This window comes from Cetorhinus maximus, chromosome 1 (genome assembly GCF_964194155.1).
Source record: "Cetorhinus maximus chromosome 1, sCetMax3.hap1.1, whole genome shotgun sequence".
NCBI classification, from domain to species: domain Eukaryota; kingdom Metazoa; phylum Chordata; class Chondrichthyes; order Lamniformes; family Cetorhinidae; genus Cetorhinus; species Cetorhinus maximus.
Window position 1 is genome coordinate 233,627,023 of NC_135879.1, and position 21,439 is coordinate 233,648,461.

General features: G+C 44.2%; 1 protein-coding gene across 1 annotated transcript in view; it reads right to left on the reverse strand.

Moving 5' to 3' along the window:
- Positions 1-21,439, reverse strand: part of atrn (attractin) — a 364,031-nt gene that overhangs the window by 305,829 nt on the left and 36,763 nt on the right. Inside the window, exon 2 of the mRNA XM_078554529.1 lies at positions 10,642-10,725. Within this exon, the coding sequence (XP_078410655.1) occupies positions 10,642-10,725 (84 nt within the window). The remainder of the gene's footprint in view (positions 1-10,641; positions 10,726-21,439) is intronic.

Consider the following 21,439-nt stretch of genomic DNA (forward strand, 5'->3'; position numbering starts at 1 on the left):
ACTACACTGAGACCTGGACTGTCTATCAGCAACACATAACAGCGCTCGAAAAATTCCATCACCAGTGCTTCCGTCGCATCCTCCGGATTAAATGAGAGGACTGTCGGACAAACACTAGTGTCTTTCTTCAGGCCAGCTCCACAGCATTCAGGCAAAACACCTGCAAGAACAACTTTGATGAGCTGGACACTCTGCCCAGATGGCACAAATACACTGATTTCAAAAGCCAGAAGTCACAGTATTTGAATGGGCTGACGTTGTGTCAAGGAGAAGGCAAGAATGGTTAATTAAATAAGTGTAGCTAGTACATCCAAACTGAAGCACAAGTCCATTATGACTCATCGCAGATAAAGTAAAGTTTATTTTCTCCTCGTATACATCTCTTGAAGGAGTTTATGATGTACTGTCTTACTATATTATAGATTCAGCCCCCTCCAATACCTCAAACAAATGGTTATTTGTGTGCGAACCTTTATAGGGAACAGCAATTTTAACATTGTAAGGGCTAAAGACATTGCACACATGCCACACTGGGAAGGCCACAAATTATTTCCTAATCCTTATTGCCCTGTAAAGTGTTCTTGCACCTGCATTGAGCAACTGGTGGCAGAAAGAGGTGCGCGGTACACAAGGCTACACCCAAACGAGACGTAGATTGATTGAGAAATTAGGAATTTAGTTCAGGTGGAAATTTTGGTAAAAGGGGACAAGAGATAGTCCAATGTCATCTCCAATCTCAGTACAGAACACTGCATTCATAGAACAAAAACAAAAATACTTGGAAAAATTCAGCAGGTCTGACAGCGCCTGCAGAGAGGGATACAGTTGACGTTTGAGTCCGTATGACCCTTCATCAGAACTAAGACATATAGAAATAAGATGAAATATAAGCACTTCCCTCAATTTAGTCTACTGCATTCACTGCTCCCAATGCGGTCTCCTCTACACTGGAGACACCAAACACAGACTGGGTGAGCGCTTTGCGGAACACCTTCGGTCTGTCTGCAAGCATGACCCAGACCTCCCTGTCGCTTGCCATTTCAACACTCCACCCTGCTCTCATGCCCACATGTCCGTCCTTGGCCTGCTGCAATGTTCCAGTGAAGCTCAACGCAAACTGGAGGAATAGCCCCTCATCTTCCGACTAGGCACTTTACAGCCTTCCAGACTTAATATTGAGTTCAACAATTTCAGATCATGAACTCTCTCCTCCATCTCCACCACCTTTCCGATTCCCTTTTTTCCAATAATTTATCATTTTTTTGACAAATATATTTTTCTTTTCCCTCCTATTTTTAAATTTATTTCGATCTATTGTTTCATCTCCACCTTTTAGCCCATTTCGATCCTTCCCCCCACCCCCACTAGGGCCATCTGCCACTTGCTCGTCCTGCTTTCTAGCCTTAATGTCCCCAATAGCACATCCTTTAGATAATATCACCATCGTCCACACCCCTTTGTCCTTTTGTCTATGACATCTTTGGCAGTCTCTTCTTGGCCTCCACCTATCACTGGCCCCCTATCGAGCTCTACCTGTCCCACACACCCCCCTCCACCAGCTTATATTTCATCTTATTTCTATATGTCTTAGTTGTGATGAAGGGTCATACGGACTCGAAATGTTAACTGTATCCCTCTCCGCAGGCGCTGTCAGACCTGCTGAGTTTTTCCAGGTATTTTTGTTTTTGTTCTAGATTTCTAGCATCTGCAGTATTTTGCTTTTAATTGCATTCATTCATATCATTAATAAAAACTGAGGCCCCTGTACAGATCTCTGAGGAACATCAGTTGTCAAATCCAACCAATTAGAGTACATTTTCTTTGTCCCATCCCTCTGTCTCCCATCTCCTAAGTAATTATCAGCCCATATCACGAGGTTACAATTCCACTCTTGCTAATAATTAATACCCTGTATGAAAGATTGTAGAAAGCAAGGGGTTAGGATCAGGAAAACACTGCCCGGGTGTCTGTTTGAGGCAGGTTCAATCGTAGCTTTCAAAAGAGAATTAGACAATTATCTGAAGATAGATAAAAACTGGAGGGTTAAGGGGAAAAGGGGTGGACTGGGATGAGGTGAACAATTCTTGCAGAGAGCCGGCATGGAAACAATAGGCCAAATGGCCTCCTTCGGTGCTGTAACCGTTCTATGATTCTATATGGGTCGAGCTCAGCAATACAAAAGGAGCAGACACACTGCTAGGAGTGTATTATAGACCCCCAAATAATGAGAGGCAGATAGAAGAGCAAATATGTAGGCAAATTTCTGAGTGCAAAAACAATAGGGCAATAATAGCTGGGGACTTCAACTATCCTAATATCAACTGGGATATGAACAGTGTGAAAGGCAGAGAGGGCACAAAATTCTTAAATTGCATACAAGAAAACTTTTTTTTAGACATAAACTAACAAGCCCAATGAGAGGGGGCACAATTCTAGATTTAGTCTTAGGAAATGAAGCGGGGCAAGTAGATGAAGTAGCAGTGGGTGAGCATAACACATTTAGACTTAGCATCATTATGGAAAAGGATAAAGATAGAACAGAAGTGAAAGTTCTAAATTGGGGAAGACAAATTTTACAAAGCTGAGAGGTGATCTGGCAAAAGTGGACTGGTTACAGCCACTTGAAGGAAAATCAGTGACAAATCAGTGGGAGGCATTCAAAAGCGAGATTCTACGGGCACGGTGTAGACACGTCCCCACAAAGAAAAAGGACAGTACTGCCAAATCTAGAGTCCCTTGATTATCCAGAATAACGGGTAAGAGAAAGCAGAAAAAGAAAGCTTATGACAGTCACAAAAAACTTAATACTGTAGAAAACCTAGAGCTGTATAGAAAATACAGGGATGAGGTTAAAAAAAACAGGAAATTAGGAAAGATAAGAGAGGAATGAAAAAATATTGGCAGATAAAATCAAGGAAAATCCAAAGATGTTTTATCAGTACATTAAGAGCAAGAAGACAATTAAAGGTAGGGCCTATCAGAGATGCACGAGGTAACTTATGCGTGGATGCAGAAGATGTGGGCAGGATTCTGAATGAGTACTTAGTCTCTGTCTTCACTGAGGAGAAGGATGATGCAGACATTTTAGTTAAAGAGGAGGAGTGTGAAATATTAGATACAATAAGCATAATGAAAGGGGAAGCACTGGAAGGGCAGACATTCCTGGAGATGGATAAATCACCAGGGGCGGATGAAATGTATCCCAGGCTGTTAAAGGAAGCCAGAGAGGAAATAGCAGATGCCCTGAGGACCTCACTATATACATGCGAGGTATATTACTTAAAGGGATGATGGTGGATAGGCAATGGCAAACATTCAAAGAGCGCATGGGTGAACTGCAACAATTGTTTATTCCTGTCTGGCGCAAAAGTAAAACAGGAAAGGTGGCCAAACCATGGCTTGCAAGGGAAATTAGAGATAGTATTAGATGCAAGGAAGAGGCATACAAATTGGCCAGAAAAAACAACAGACCGGAGGATTGGGAGCAGTTTAGAATTCAGCAAAGGAGGACCAAGGGATTGATTAAGAAGGGGAAAATAGATTACGAGAGTAAGCTTGCAGGCAACATAAAAACTGATTGTAAAAGTTTCTATAGGTATGTGAAGAGAAAAAGATTGGTGAAGACGAATGTAGGTCCCTTACAGTCAGAAACAGGGGAATTTATAATGGGGAACAAAGAAATGGCTGACCAACTAAATACATACTTTGGTTCTGTCTTCACAAAGGAGGACACTAATAACATACCAGAAATGTTGGGGAATACAAGGTTTAGTGAGAGGGAGGAACTGAAAGAAATCAGTATTAGTAGGGAAATGCTGTTGGGGAAATTGATGGGATTGAAGGCCGATAAATCCCCAGGGCCTGATAATCTACATCCCAGAGTACTTAAGGAAGTGGCCCTAGAAATAGTGGATGCATTGGTGGTCATCTTACGAGATTTTATAGACTCTGGAACAGTTCCTACAGATTGGAGGGTAGCTAATGTAACCCCACTATTTAAAAAGGGAGGTAGAGAGAAAACAGGGAATTATAGACCAGTCAGCCTGACGTCGGTAGTGGGGAAAATTCTAGAGTCCATTATAAAAGATTTAATAGCTGAGCACGTGGAAAACAGTGGCAGAATCGGACAGAGTCTGCATGGATTTATGAAAGGGAAATCATGCTTGACAAATCTACTGGAATTTTTCGAGGATGTAACTAGTAGAGTTGATGAGGGGGAGCCAGTGGATGTGGTTTATTTGGACTTTCAGAAGGCTTTCGACAAAGTCCCACATAAGAGATTAGCGTGTAAAATTAAAGCGCATGGGATTGGGTGTAGTGTATTGAGGTGGATAGAAAACTGGTTGGCAGATAGGAAACAAAGAGTAGGAATAAACTGGTCTTTTTCCGAATGGCAGGCAGTAACTAGTGGGGTACCGCAGGGATCGGTGCAGGGACCCCAGCTATTCACGATGTATATTCATGATTTAGATGAGGGAATTTAATGTAATATCTCCAAATTTGCAGATGACACAAACCTGGGTGGGAGGGTGAGCTGTGAAGAGGATGCAGAGGTGCTTCAGTGTGATTTGGACAAGCTGAGTGAGTGGGCAAATGCATGTCAGATGCAGTATAATGTGGATAAATAAGAGGTTATCCATTTTCGTATTAAATACAGGAAGACAGATTATTATCTGAGTGGCTATAAATCGAGAGAGAGAGGGATGTGCAACGAGACCTGGGTGTCCTTATGCACCAGTCGCTGAAGGTAAGCATGCAGGTGCAGCAGGCGGTAAAGAAGACAAATGGTATGTTGGCCTTCATAGCCAGAGGATTCGATTACAGGAACAGGGATGTCTTGCTGCAATTGTACAGGGCCTTAGTGAGACCACACCTGGAAGACTGTATGCAGTTTTGGTCTCCTTATCTGAGGAAGGATGTACTTGTTATAGAGGGAGTGCAGCGAAGATTTACCAGACTGATTCCTGGGATGGCGGGACTGACATATATGGGGAGATTGAGTCAGTTAGGATTATGTTCGCTGGAGTTCAGAAGAATGAGGGGGGGGGTCTCATAGAAACCTATAAAATTCTAACAGGGCTAGACAGGGTAGATGCAGGAAGGATGTTCCTGATGGTGGGGGAGTCCAGAACCAGGAGTCACAGTCTGAGGATATGGGGTAGACCATTTAGGACTGAGATGAGGAGAAATATCTTCACCCAGAGAGTGTGAGCCTGTGGAATTCGTTACCACAGAAAGTAGTTGAGGCCAAAACATTGTATGTTGTCAAGAAGGAGTTAGATATATTTCTTGGAGCGAAAGGGATCAAAGGGTGTGGGGAGAAAGCGGGAGCAGGGTACTGAGTTGAATGATCAGCCATGATCATAATGAATGGCGGAGCAGGCTCTAAGGGCCGAATGGCTTACTCCTGCTCCTAGTTTCTATGTTTCTGGGTACCAGAGGATTGCAGATCTGTGAAATTTAAACCATTGTTTAAAAGGGGTGCAAGGGATTGGCCAAATAATTATAAGCTGGTCAGTCTGACTTTGGTGGTCGGCAAATTATTAGAATCAATTCTGAGACACATGATAAACTGTCACTTAGAAAGGAACAGATTAATTATGGATAGTCAGCATGGTTTTGGTAGGGGACAGCCACGTCTTACTAGTTTAATCAAACTTTTTGAGGAAGAGACAAGAAGGATTGATGAGGGGAGTGGAGTTGATGTTGTCTACATGGGTTTTGGTAAGGCACTTGACAAGGACAGACTGGTCAGAAAGGCAAAAGCCCATGGGATACAGGAGAATGTGGCAAGTTGGATCCAAAATTGGCTCAGCAACAGGAAGAAAAGGGGAATAGTCAATGGGCGTTTTTGCAGTTTTCAGTGGTGTTCCACAGGGCTCAGTGGTGGATACCTTGCTGTTTGTTGTATATATTAAAGATCTGGACTGAAATGTGGGAGACACGATTGGGAATTATGTAGATGACACAGAAATTGATTGATTGTGAACAGGATTGTTGATTCCAAAATTATATCAATAATTTGGTTGAGTGGGCAGGAAAGTGGCAAATGGAATTAAATCCAGAGAAGTATGAGGTAATACATTTGGGGAGAGGTAATACATTTGGGGAGAGCAAACAAAGCAAGGGAAAACAAAACGGGAGGATATTGAGAGGGGTAGAAGAAGTGAGAGATCTTGGAGTGCATGTCCACAAGTCCCTGGAGGTAGCAGGACAGGTCGATAAGGTGGTAAAGAAAGCACATGGAGTGCTTTCCTTTACTTGACGTGGCATAGAATACAAAAGCATGGATATAATGCTGGAGCTATACAAAATGCTGGTTAGGCCACAGCAGGAATTTTGTGTACAGTTCTGGTCACCACAATACAGGATGGACATAATGTGAGGTGAGGTGAGGGCGACTGCCCTTGACATCAAGGCCACATTTGACTGAGTATAGCATCAAGGAGCCCCAGCAAAACTGGAGTCAGTGGGAATCAGGGGAAAATTCTCCACTGGTTGGAATCATACCTAGCACAAAGGAAGTTGGTTGTGGTTGTTGGAGGTCAGTCATCCCAGCTCCAGGACATCACTGCAGGAGTTCCTCAGGGTAGTGTCCTCAGCCCAACCATGTTCAGCTGCTTCATCAATGACCTTCCTTTCATCATAAGGTCAGAAGTAGGGATGTTCGCTGATGATTGCACAATGTTCAGCACCATTCGCGACTCCTCAGATACTGAAGCAGTCCATGTCCAAATGCAGCAAACCCTGGACAATATCCAGGTTTGAGCTGATAAGTGGCAAGGGACATACTCGCCACACAAGTGCCAGGCAATGACCATCTCCAACAAGACAGAATCCAACCATCACCCCTTGGCGTGCAATGGCATTACCATCACTGAGTGCCCCACTATCAAGGTCCTGGGGCTTAGCATGGACCAGAGAATTAACTGGACTAGCCATATAAATAGTCTGGCTACAAGAGCAGATCAGAAGCGAGGAATCGTGCGACGAGTAACTCACTTCCTGACTCCCCAAAGCCTATCCACCATCCGCAAGGCACAAATCAGGAGTGGGATGGAATACTCCCCACTTGCCTGAATGAGTGCAGGTCCAACAACACTGAAGGAGCTTGACCACCATCCAGGACAAAGCAGCCAACTTGATTGGCACCACATCCACAAACGTTCACTCCCTCTACCACTGATGCACAATAGCAGCAGTGTGTACCATCTACAAGGCGCACTGCAGGAATTCATCACAGCTCCTTAGGCAGCACCTTCCAAACCCACGACCACTGCCATCTAAAAGGGCAAGGGCAGCAGATAGGTGGGAACACCACCACCTGGAAGTCCCCCTCCAAGTCACTCACCACCACATTCTCAAGGGCAACTAGGGATGAGCAATAAATGCTAGCCCAGCCAGCGAAGCCCACATTTACAAGATTTGCAAGAATGTTGCCAGGGATTGAAAATTGCAGCTATGAGGAAAGATTGAACGGACCAGGGTTCTTTTCCTTAGATAAGAGGCTCAGGGGTGACTTAATTGAGGTGTACAAGATTATGAGGGTCCTAGGTAGAGTAGCAGAAAAGACCTGTATCCCCTAGAGGAGAGGTCAATTACCAGGGGGCACAGATTTAAGGTGATTGACAGAAGGATTAGAGGGGGCATGAGGAAAAGCCTCTTCACCCAGAGGGTGGTGGGTGACTGGAATTCACTGCTTGGTTTGGTGCTGGAAGCAGAAACCCTCAATTCATTTAAAAGGTAGCTGGACCTGATGTGCTGTAACCTGCAAGGCTACAGACCAGGTGCTGGAAAGTGGGATTAGAATGGGCGGATAGTTTTTTTATTTTTTCTATTTCAGCTGTGCAGACACGATGGGCTGAATAGCCTCTTTCTGTGCCGTAACTTTTCTGTGGTTCTAAGTGATTCCAGCTCCACACCAATCTGGTTGAGTCAAGGGCTGACTGAAACGGCCTCAAGAACTACGGAGTTGCATCAAACTGGTACAAGGAATGTGGTTTGCAGTGGTTCAAGTCCCCACCACCAGCTTCTCAGGGCAACCAGGAGTGGAATAAAAATGCCAGCTTTTCCAGCAATGCCTACATCTAAAAATGAATAGGAACAGGAGTAGGACCCATCGAGCCTGCTCCGCCATTCAATACAATCATGGCTGATCATCCACTTCAAAACCTTTTTCCCCCACTCTCCCCATTTCCCTTTATGTCATTGGTATTTAGAAATCTGTCAATCTCTGCTTTAAACATACTTAATGACTGAGCTTCCACAGCCCTCTAGGGTAGGGGATTCCAAAAATTCACAACCCTCTGAGTAAAAAAACATTCTCCCCATCTCTCCCAAGTGGCTTACCTCCTCATTTTGAAATTGTGCCTCCCTGGCTCTAGACTTCCCAACCAAGGGAACATCTTACCTGCACCTGCCCTGTTTATCCCGTCTGTCGGTTTCAAAGAGATCATCTCTCATCTTTCAAAACTCTAGAGAATACAGGCCCAGTTCCCCCAATCTCTCTTCATCAGACAGTCCTGCCATCCCAGGAACTCGTCTGTTGAACCTTCACTGCAGTCCCTCTGTAGCAATAATATCCCTCCTCAGGAAAGGGGACCAAAACTGAATAAAATTGGAGCTGGCTGGATTTCTTTTGTTCAAGATGGTTATTATCTGCCACTTAAAAAGTGAGAATGTAACCTGCCACTTGTTTGCTCAAAGCAGGATGGTTCCAGATCCTGCTGTAGGCTAATTATGGGATGCTTCATTTTCAGAGAAATTATACACTGTGGAGCTTTTCTTTATTCTTTCATGGGATGTGCGCATCGCTGGCAAGGCCAGAATTTGTTGCCCACGTTAACTGCCCTTGAACTAAGTGGCTTGCTAGGCCATTTCGGAAGGGAGTTAATACTCAACCACATTGCTATGGGTCTGGAGTCACATGTAGGCCAGGCCAGGTTCCTTCCCTAAAAGACATTAGTGAACCAGAAGGGCTTTTACAATAATAGATGACAGTTTCATGGTCACCATTACTGAGGACAGTTTTTTACATTCCAGATTTATTAACTGAATTCAAATTCCACCAGCTTTTATGGTGGGATCTGAACCCATGTCACCAGAGCATAAGCTTGGGCCTCTGGGTTACTAGTCCAGCAACATTACCACTATGCCACCTCATGACCAAGAGTGGGACATTTTTGAAATCATCTTGGGTCCAACCACTTTCAAAGTTCTGTAGTGAATTACTGGGCTACAATGACTGGCCTCTTGATCACCATAATATCTTCTTTTACATCAGATTTGACTCCTGAAATTTCCCCTCAACTCCATTCTCTTTGACCTCGGCTTTGCTGAACCTTGTTTCCAAAGTAATTGAATAGTGTCCTGATGTCAAAGGCAGTTATCACAGAATCACAGAGTGCAGAAGAGGCCCTTCGGCCCATCGAGTCTGCACCAACATGTGAGAAACACCTGACCTACCTACCTAATCCCATTTACCAGCACTTGGCCCATAGCCTTGAATGTTATGACGTGCCAAGTGCTCATCCAGGTACTTTTTTACGACCACATCTTCTCTACTAATAAGCTTCCCCCATGTATATACAGATCAAAGTTGTGATGAGCACTGCTGCTGACTCCTGCCATCACTTTCCCAGATTATTGGGGAGAGGTCAATGAGGCTGCAATTGACCAGCTTCGACATCGTGATTTTTGCAGATATAAAATTCACTGGGCAATCTTCTGCATAGCTGGGAAGACACCAGTGTCATAGCTGCACTTCAACAGATTGGTTGGGGAAGCAGTTAGCTCTGGAGCACAGGTCCTTCAGTATTTTGGATGGGATATTGTTTGGGTTCATTGCACTGACCTGCTTATTTGTCAGGTGGAATTAGACAAACTGGCTGGACACTGGCAACTATGATAATGGAACTTAGGGCACTTGCAAATACCTCAGTCTCATCTCTTTCACCTGCGATCTAGGCCACACTTGGTTGAGGTGAAGGATGCCTAGATTTGTTGTCTCCTTTTATTTGCCTGGTCCTCAGCCACTATACTCAACTGAATGTGGTGGGACTTCAGAGTAATGCTTTGATCCATTGATGGGGACTGTTTAGCTATCCACAGCCCACTGCTTTTAGTCTTTAAGCACACAGGAAGCTGTTTGGTAGCTTCACTAGATTGATTCCTCATTCTATGATATGCCTGGTGATATTCCTGTTGTATCATGGAATAGGGAGTTTCCTGGCTTGACCACAACCCATGGCTTGAGGAAGTGTCAGCACATGAGAGGGCATACGTGAGAATTATTTACACTGTCCGGTAGATGACTTGTGCCTTAACTTGTAATTGAAAACAATTCTGCTGCTATGAAGAACACACAACACTTCCTAGTACAGGCCCTGCATCAAATGGGAATCATTTGGTGATCTTTACAGGTCAGCTGATCACTGAATGCATTTAGAGATTCACTGGGGAGTGATCAGCTTTCTGAGCTGCTCAGGCACTTCCTCAGCAGTTGCTGGGGCTTGAGCAGCTATGCAAATAGAAAACCCCTTTCCCTGCGCTGATGACAACACCTGAAAATGCAAATTGAAGGAAAGACTTTAACACAAGATTAGACATTGTACTTTGAAAGAGGAAGACTCAAATACTCACTGTCCTTCAATGAGCCAAGTGCATTTTGTTTTGTATTTATAGTTCCCAGGTCCATCAGTAAGATATCCAAATGGTCCAGTTAATCTGTAAATTAAACGAAACTACAGTTATCGTCTGTACATTCAAAATGTAAGGTTCCTTTTACAGTTTGGCACTATCGAAAAATAGATCAATACAATTATCAACTTCTGGGAGCGGGTAGGTGAAGAAAGAGGAGACAAAGCATATAACCAAAGAACTACTGGTCATGATTGGCTCTTAAATGCTCTCTGAAATGGCCTAGCGAACCGTTCAGTCGTAACAAAACCATTACAAAATCACAAAGAAGGAATGAAGCCGGACGGATCACCCGGCATCGGCCTAGGCACCAGAAACGACAACGGCAGTCTCAGCCCTGTCGACCCTGCAAAGTCCTCTATACCAACATATGGGGGCAAGTGCCAAAATTGGGAGAGCTGTCTCACAGGCTGGTCAAGCAACAGCCTGACGTAATCATCTTCACGGAATCATACCTTAGAGGTAACGTCCCAAACACCACAGTCACCATCCCTGGGTATGTCCTGCCCCACTGGCAGGACAGACCCAGCAGAGGTGGCGGCACAGTGGTATACAGTCAGGAGTTGCCCTGGGAGTCCTCAACATCGACTCTGGCCCCAGTGAAGTCTCATGGCATCAGGTCAAACATGGGCAAGGAAACCTCTTGCTGATTAACACGTACCGTCCTCCCTCAGCTAATGAATCAATGCTCCTCCATGTTGAACTCCGACTTGGAGGAAGTACTGAGGGTAGCAAGGGCACAAAATGTACTCTGGGTGTGGGACTTCAATGCCCATCACCAAGAGTGGCTCGGTAGCAGTACTACTGACCGAGCAAGCAGAGTCCTAAAGGGCATAGCTGCTAGACTGGGTCTGCGGCAGGTGGTAAGGGAACCAACAAGAGGGAGAAGCATACTTGACCTCATCCTCACCAACCTACCTGCTGCAGATGCATCTGTCCGTATCAGTAGGAGTGATCACTGTACAGTCCTTGTGGAGACAAAGTCCCACTTTCACATTGAGGGTATCCTCCATCTTGTTGTGCGGCATTACTACCATGCCAAATGGGATAGATTTTGAACAGATCTAGCAACTCAAGACTGGGCATCCATGAGGGGCTGTGGGCCATCAGCAGCAGCAGAATTGTACTCAACCACAATCTGTAACCTCATGGCCTGGCATATTCCCCACACTACCATTACCATCAAGCCAGGAGATCAAACCTGGTTCAATGAAGTGTGCAGGAGGGCATACCAGGAACAGCACCAGGCATACATAAAAATGAGGTGTCAACCTGGTGCCAAACAGCATAAGCAGCAAGTGATAGACAGGGCTAGGCGATCCCACGACCAATGGATCAGAGCTAAGCTCTGCAGTCCTGCTGTATCCAGTCGTGACTGGTGGTGGACATTTAAACAACTTACTGGAGGAGCAGGCTCCACAAATATCCCCATCCTCAATGATGGAGGAGCACATCAGTGCAAAAGATAAGGCTGAAGCACTTGCTACAATTCTCAGCGTGAAGTGCCCAGTGGATAATCCATCTCGGCCTCCTCTGGAGCACCCCAGCATCATAGATGCCAGTTTTCAGCCAATTTGATTCACTCCATGCGATATCAAGAAACGGCTGAAGGCACTGGATACTGCAAAGGCTATGGGCCAGGACAATATTCTGGCAATAGTACTGAAAACTTGTGCTCCAGAACTTGCCGCACCCCTAGCCAAGCTGTTCCAGCACAGCTACAACACTGGCATCTACCCGGCTATGTGGAAAATTGTTCTGTGCACATAAAGCAGGACAAACCCAACCCTGCCAATTACCACCCCATCAGTCTACTCTACATCATCAGTAAAGTAATGGAAGGGGTCATTTACATTGCTATCAAGCGGCACTTGCTTAGCAGTAACCTGCTCACTGAAGCCGAGTTTGGGTTCCACCAGCTCCTGACCTCATTACAGCCTTGGTTCAAACATGGACAAAAGAGCTGAACTCCCGAGGTGAGGTAAGAATGACTGTGCTTGATATCAGGGCAGCATTTGACAGGGTGTGACATCGAGGAGCCCTAGCAAAACTGGAGTTAATGGGGATCATGGGGAAAACTCTCCACTGGTTGAAGTCATATACCTAACACAAAGGAAGGTGATTGAGATTGTTGGAGGTCAGTTATCTCAGCTCCGAGGCATCACTGCAGGAGTTCCTCAGAGCAGTGTCCTAGGCCCAGCCATCTTCAGCTGCTTCATCAATGACCTTCCTTCCATCGTAAGGTCAGAAGTGGGGATGTTCGCTGATGATTGCACAATGTTCAGCACCATTCGCGACTCCTCAGATACCGAAGCAGTCCATGTCCAAATGCAGCAAGACCTGGACAATATCCAGGCTTGGGCTGACAAGTGACAAGCAACATTTCGCACTGCGCAAATGTCAGGCAATGATCATCTCCAACAAGAGAGAATCCAACCATCGCCTCTTGATGTTCAATGGCATTACTATCACTGAATCCCCCACTATCAACAATCTGGGGGTACCATTGACCAGAAACTGAACTGGACTAGCCATCTAAGTACTGTGGCTACAAGAGCAGGTCAGGGGCTAGGAATAGTGTGACGAGTAACTCACCTCCTGACTCCCCAAAGCCTGACCACCATCTACAAGGCACAAGTCAGGAGTGTGATGGAATACTCCCCGCTTCCCTGGATGAGTGCAGCTTTTCAAGTGCTCATCCAAATACTTCTTAAATGTTGTGAGCATTCCTGCCTCTACCAACCCCTCAGGCAGTGTGTTCCAGATTCCAACCATCCTCTGGGTGAAAAGATTTTTCCTCAAATCCGCTCTAAACCTCCTGCCCCTTACCTTAAATCTATGCCTCCTAGTTATTGACACCTCTGCTAAGGGGAAAAGTTTTTTCCTATCTACGCCCTTCATAATTTTGTATACCTCTATCAGGTCCCCCCTCAGCTTTCTCTGCTCGAAGGAAAACAAGCCTAGCCTATCCAGTCTCTCGTCATAGCTGAAACGCCTCTGCCAAGGCAACATCCTGATGAATCTCCACCTTCTCAAATTTAACTAGGGACAGGCAATAACAATGCACACATCCTGAGGAGCAATTTAAAATATCTGCCTAACGTTTTAATCTTTATTTCATTTGAGTATAATTATAAGAAAACTGCCCTGCCCTTTAGCAGCATGAAATATTTCAGCTAATTTCCCGAAGGCAAGCAGATGAAAAGAAATTGTACCAAACTGATTTGCTGTTAATGATGTCTTTTTGCTTTAAATTTCTTTGCTTTAGATCAAGTAGGAATGACTAAAACTTTGATATAAAACATAATTCAGAATAAAATCTTACCGGGGGCTGTTACTGTACTGTTTGAAGTAAGGTTCTCTGAGGGCTTTTTTGTTACAGTGACACACTTGGTAGTTCACTGGCATAAGCCTATAGCTCTCAGTTTACTTTGATGCTATTACAGTAACATTGAACCACACTGCCTTTCAGTATTCAACAATGCTGCTATTTTACAAACTGTTAGTTAAGAAAAACAACACATTTTAAAAGATCACAAGCTAAGAATGATGATCTGATTTATCTCAGGCGATCTGTAAAAAATCCTATGATTCCCCCGAACCCCAACCTGGTCATAAAATACAAATGGCACAACTTCCACAATCTGACGCAAAACTCTATTTGAAATCACAAAAGAAAGTATTTCCAGAATATTCGCCTTAAATTTTCCCAATTAGAGCATCTAGTAACCTATCAATTGAGCCCAGTGGCCTGGGCTCAGCTACCTTCCTTGGTAATACACGAAGCTGAACACCCTATGCGTAGAACTGTGTCTTGATGTCTGTCCTAAATATATTCTTCACAACTCCGAGCTTGCACACTGCTCTCCTCCTGCCTCAGCATATCTAATCATAATGTTTAAGATTTACAAATTTAAGTGAGTATATTACTGTATTACTGCTTATTAAGTGAGTATATTACTGTAATAGCATCAAAGTAAACTGAATGCTATAGGCTTATGCCAGTGAACTACTAAGTGTGTCACTGTAACAAAATTTAAGATTTACAAAATGTCTAGCAAGGGTGTTGATGACTTATTGTGCGAAGGGCAGCTTCTGAGTTTTCTTGAACCCCATATTTTCCTTTCACAAGTTGCACCTGAGTCCACTTATCTAACAGCTGCCTCTTTTCACAATATGTAAGCAACTGAGACAGTAAATTCATTCTAGTTTGGGGGGGGGGGGGGGGTGGGAACAAGTTCCATATGTTGTACAGAGCTTAAATTAATTTGTTTACAGCCTGTACATAAATAAGCTTCAAGTAGTTGAATATAAAATAAATTAGGGACTTCAGTTATGTGTAGAGACAAGAGTAGTTGGGATTGCTCTTTTCAGGGAAGAAGAGGCTGACAGGTTTAATAGAGGTGGTCAAAATAATGAGGGGTTTCCATAAGAGTATACAGGAAGAAACTGTTCCTACTGGCAGAAGGGTTGGTAGCCAGAGGACAGATTTATGTAGTTAGCAAAAGAAGCTGAGGTGGGATGGTTTAAATTGTTCTGGCCAAGAACTAGCAGAGGCATGACTGCATTAATGGCCTCCTTCCGCATTGTCAACTTGTATATCTGCCTAAGTGGTCGTCATTCCCAGCTGGAGTTCAACAAAAGTCCATTTAATCTTTCAACATCCCTACGAAGTTCATTCAATCCTTCAATATCCACTTACTTAAGACACTAGTTCGGCCTCAGCTGGAGTACTGCGTCCAGCTCTGGACGCCTCACTTTTGGAAGGATGTGAAGGCAGAAGACGTTTAGGAGAATGGTCCCAGGGATGAGGAACTTGAGTTATGAGGATAGATTGGAGAAGTTGGGCTGTTTTCCTTGGGGAAGAGAAGATTGAGAGGAGATTTGATTAAAGTATTTAAAACCATGAGGGGCCTGGACAGAGTAGATAGGGAGAAACTTCCCACTTGTGAAAGAATCGAGAATGAGGAGGCGCAAATTTGAAGTAACTGGCAAAGGAAGCAAAAGCCATATGAGAAAAAACTTTTTTCACACAGCGAGTGGTTAAGGTCTGGAATGTACTGCCTGAGAGTGCAGTGGAGGCAGGTTCAATTGAGGCTTTCAAAAAGGAATTAGACAATTATTTGAAAGGGAAGAATGTGCAGAGTTATGGGGAGAAAGCAGCAGAATGGCACTAAGTGAATTGCTCATTCAGAGAGCTGGCACAGACACAATAAGCCAAATGGCCTCCTGCGCTACAACAATTCTATGATGCTGTGATAATTATCCTGCGCTGGAAAGAAAGAGCAACTCACATTGCTCACCTTAACCCAGCATCACTTAAGGCTCTTCACTGCTCCAGGTAAGATCAGTTAATGAAACAACTGCAATGTTTTCTGATTTTCATGGCTCGGTTACTAACTGGATGAACTAGCAATCAGGCAGCGTCAACATGATTTTGTGCAAGGGAAATCATGTTTAGCCAATTTATAGAATTCTTTGAAGGAGCCACATGTGCTGTGGATAAAAGGGAACCAGTGGATGTACTGTACTTGGATTTCCAGAAGTCATTTGATAAGGTGCCACATCAAAGGTTATTGCAGAAAATAAAAGCTCATACTGTAGAGAGTAATATATTGGTATGGTGGAAGATTGGTTAGCGAACAGAAAACAGTGGGTAGCCATAAATGGGTCTTTTTCTGGTTGGCAGGATGTAATGAATAATGTACCACAAGGATCAGTGCTGGAGCCTCAATATCTTACAGTTTATATAAATGACTTGGATTTAGGGACAGATGGTGTGACAAAGATAGGTAGGAAAGTAAGTTGCGAGAGTGACAAAAGGAGCGATAAAGTGACAGACAGGTTAACTGAGTGGGCAGAGATCTGGCAAATGGAGTATTAATGTGGGCAAATGTGAAATCGCCCATTTTGGCAGGAAGAATAAAAAGCATATTATCTAAATGGTGAGAGGTTGCAGAGGGATCTGGGTGTCCGAGTGCATGAATCACAAAAGGTTAGTATGCAGGTACAACAAGTAATTAGGAAAGCTAATAGAATGCTATCATTTATTGTGAGGGGAATTGAATACAAAAGTAGGGAGGTTATGCTTCAGTCATACAGGGCACTGGCGAGGCCACATCTGGAGCACTGTGTACAGTATTGGTCTCCTTATTTAAGGAAAGAAGCAGTTCAGAAAAGGTTTACTAGATTAATACCAGAAATGGGCAGGTTGTCAGAAGAGGAAAGGTTGGACAGTTTGGGCTTGTATCCACTGAAGTTTAGAACAGTAAGAGACGACTTGATTGAAACCTTTAAGATCCTGAGGGGTCTTGACAAGGTGGATGAGAAGAGGATGTTTCCTCTTGTGGGAGAATCTAGAACTAGGGGTCACTGATTTAAGGGAGGGATGAGGAAATTTTTTTCTCTGAGAGAGTCAATAGTCTTCGGAACTCTCTTCCTCACAAGGCAGTGGAAGGGGGTCTTTGAATATTTTTAAGGTAGAGTTAGATTGATTAATAAGGGGGTGGCAGGTTATCAGGGGGAGGGGGAGGGGGGGAGTTACAACCAGATCAGCCATGATCTTGTTGAATGGTGGTAGGCCGAGTGGCCTACTCTGCTCCTAGTTTGTATGTTCGTAACTTGCTGAGCCACTGCAGAAAATGGATTACTTTTAATTTCAAGATCTTATTACATGAATTTCAGCATTTTAATCAACTAGGCATTGAAGTTACATTCAGTAAAGGTTTCAAATGACAAAGTACCTGGAAATTTTTAACAGCAATTAGAAACCATTACTTGCATGGAGCTTTGTTGTGTGGTGGCCTTGACAACTATAGGGAGCCCACTCAGTATTGAAAGGGTTAATGGAGAAATTGAATTAAATGCTTAGGCCTAAGAGAAAAATACTGCAACCTTGAAGAACAATAGCATCTTGTCTGACCACTATAGCAGGATGGGCCTTGAGACATTCCATGTGTCTCTCTCTTGGGCCGAATGTAATCAAAGTTGTGATAGTCAAATTATAAACTACTGCACTTGTGGTGTAGGAATGGAAATTTACTGGAACATGGATTGGACAGTTAACATGTGCAAATAAGTGGATTGAGATGTGCAAAATTTACTGATTGGCTGTAAAATGCTTTTAAGCAAGTGTTTGGCAGTTCTGCCGAAAGGGCCATGGAGGCTCGAAACGTTAACTGATTTCTTCTCCGCCGATGCTGCCAGACTTGCTGAGTTTTTCCAGGTAATTCTGTTTTTGTTTTGTTTTGGATTTCCAGCATCCGCAGTAGCTTTTAGCTTTTTGTTTTTATGTTTGTGTATTCTGCTTGGAGACGGCACAATAGCTCTCGTTGTATTGTTCTCCCTTGTGCACAAGTAATAAATGGGGTTTCTATGTATTAATGATGCCTCGGTGTGATTAATCTCCAACAGTTGTTCCCCATCAGATTCAAAACAATAAATAAATGATTATCTAGTTAGCTGGGGGGAGGAATTCTCAAAGCATTAAATGATCCTCTGCCAGGATTTTCTTTTATTCAATCATGGGATCTGGGTAGCACTGGCTTGACCAACATTTATTGCCTAAGGGCATTTAAGAGTTAGCCACATTGCTGTGGGTCTGGATTCACATTTCCTTCTCTAAAGGACATTCGTGAACCACCAATGGTGGTTTCATGGTCATCATCAGACTTTCAATTCCAGATTTTTATTGAATTCAAATTTCACCATCTGCCATGGTGGGATTTGAACTTGGGTCCCCAAAGCATCACCCTGGGTCTCTGGAATACTAGTCAATGACAATACCACTATGCCACCGCCTCCCTCTGAATGCACATAGCAACAATGTTGTGTTCATTTTGCTCATAAAATTGAAAACCAAAATATCAGACAATCATCACTGATTTATTTACAAGCCTGTGACCTCAAGCACAAATAAGAGTTTATTCTACACACAAGACTGGATTTAACATTCCCCTGCCAGCAGGTTTAAAGGCAGGAGGGAATATTAAATTCAGATGGCCTTCCAGGTGCCTACCCGGCCACCCTGCCTACCGCAAGTTTACCAGCGGACGGGGTGGCATAGGTGGCCCATCCATGGCCATTTAAAGGTCTCATTCCACCAGAATTAACCCGCGGCAGGAAAGGCCAACAGCTTTCCCTGCGTGGGCTGTTGGTGGGGCCGCTGGGTTTGGGTGGGGTGGGGGGGGGGGGGGGGGGGGGGGGGAGGGAGAGGGTCCTCCTTAACTAACCCACTGGGCCCATCGGAGGCCCTCCCCCATGGCATTGACGCTAAACGCTTCCACAAGCTCCCAGTGTGCAGTCCCGGCAGTGACCATAGTGGCATGGCTGATATTTGAGATCTGCCAGTCTCTGATTGACCAGCAGCTCTCTGAGGCAGGACTTCCTGTCCCTGAAGGGCAGAAATGCCATCTCCAGCCTATTAACAGTCAACAGCTATTTTTCCCTTGGGTAAGCTGCCCCACCAACATTTTAACCAGAACGGGGAGAAGTAGTGAGTGCATGTGGGGACCTCGGCACCTCATATAATTCAGTATATGATAAAAAGAACCACTTGTCCCATGAGGTATAAGCAATTTAAATACAACTGTGCGTTTGCTATTTCAGCTAACAACTGTAACCGTGGCAATTCCTAACCAGAATCAGCTGGTATTCTGCAAAGTAGTGTTAAAAAATACATAAAATTTCATTTAGATGTTGAGGAAAAACCTGTAAAAGTTTTGAATATTAAAACGCTGTTCCCTTTAACAAAGCAGCCCCACTTGATTAGCACCCCATCCACAAACATTCGCTCCCTTCACCATTGACAGCAGTGTGTACCATCTACAAGATGCACTACAGGAGTTCACCAAGGCTCCATAGACGGCACCTTCCAAACCCACTACTGTTACCATCTAGAAGGACATGGCCAGCAGATACATGGGAACACTACCACCTGCAAGTAGTCCCTTCCAAGTCATTCACCATCCTAGCTTGAAAATATATCGCTGTTCCTTCACTGTCGCTGGTTCAAAAATCTGCAATTCCCTCCCTAACAGCACTGTGGGTGTGCCTACACCACCTGGACTGCAGCGGTTCAGGAAGGCAGCTCACCAACATCTTCTCAAGGGCAATTAGGGTGTGCAATAAATGCTGGCCTAGCCAGCAACGCTCCGATCCCATGAATGAACAAAAAAAAACTCCTCTAAGACCTCATTTTCATTCATTCAGCACTTCTCACACCCTCAGAACACCCTGAAGTGCTTTAGATCCAAGGGTGACCTCTTGAAGAGCTCACTCACTTTTTATGCAGGCAAACAGAGAACCCATTTAGACACAGCAAGGTTCCAAAGAGGATTAATCTGCTTTTGGTGGTGCTGGTGAAGGCACAAATGTTGGCCATGACACCAGATAAATGCGCTGCGTGTCTTCAAATAATGCAATGGGATCCTGATCAAAGCTGATGGATGGAGTCTTGGTTTTAAGCTCTTTAATCAAGAGACAACATCAACAACCCGACAATCCTTGTACAAGGGCACAAGCTTAAATTGCATCATCAAGCCCCTAGTTAAGCCTCAACAAGGAACCTTCTAACTCAGAGCCCAAAGTCCTACCAACTGAGTCAAACTGAACTCCTTCCATGATTCAAATGCTGATCCCATCTCTGGGAAGGCCTTTCAAGAAATTACTGTAACTCCCAGACAGTGTACAGGAAAATTACATAATCAGATGGATACTCAATTAATCTCACCTCTAGCAGAACATTTCCCAGCTGAGATCTGTTATAATTTTCCTTGCCTTTAGCTTATGCAGCCAGGTGCAATTCTGAACTTTTTGTTCTTGTTTCCTTGAACCAAAATGCTGCTTCATTGAAGAGTTCTGAGCAAATTCAATGTTTTCAGATTTATTGTAGACTTAATATAGGCCTGAATTTTGTGCTCGTCGGGCACGCACAATTGGCAGGCCCAGAAGCGGACACAAAATGCGCTTCCACCCACAATCGGCTCCCCCCACCGTGATCTTATGCTGGCTAGCCAATTAACAGCCAGCCAGCATGAAACGCCCCCAGAGGATGGCACAGCACTGCCGTTGGGGGAGGGAAGACGGCAGGCGCTGACATCACCGCAGGCACACTGCGAGAGCGCTCCCTGAAGACAGACAGCTGCCAAACCTGTCAAATACGACCTGCAAATAAGAAAGTGAAGCCCAAAAATGTTGCAAAATAATGTCCACGCAGCACAAACAAGCACCTGAAAGCAGACTTCAAAAAAAACGTCCCCAGATATTTATTTTAATTTTAAATCCTAACGGTGATTTCATCCTGCCCTTGGTTTCTTCAAAAAATGTAAAGCCCGCTTGGCTGATTGGCCATCTGCCAACCACAAGGTTGGACAGGCCATGAAAAATCGCTGACAATTGGGGTGTTAATGGGCTTAATTCCCACTTAATTGTTGGCAGGTGTTCTCTGATTTTTGCGTGCACCTGCCAAGCGAAATGTCGCACGAGTGCGCGATGTCATCTCACACGATTTCATGTGCGTTCAGGTCTGGCACGTGTCCACCCACGGGATGTAATACTCAGGCCACAAAATAGCACCTGTGCCTATTCAGTTATTTGGAATTCAGGCTAGCACTATGATTTTGGCTCTTTTACTCTATTGGATTAAGCATTCAAAGACAGAAATATTCCTGCATCCCATTATGATGATTCGGGGCCATGCAACCAAGACCAAAGCATTTCAAAATTTAAGCTGTAATATTTA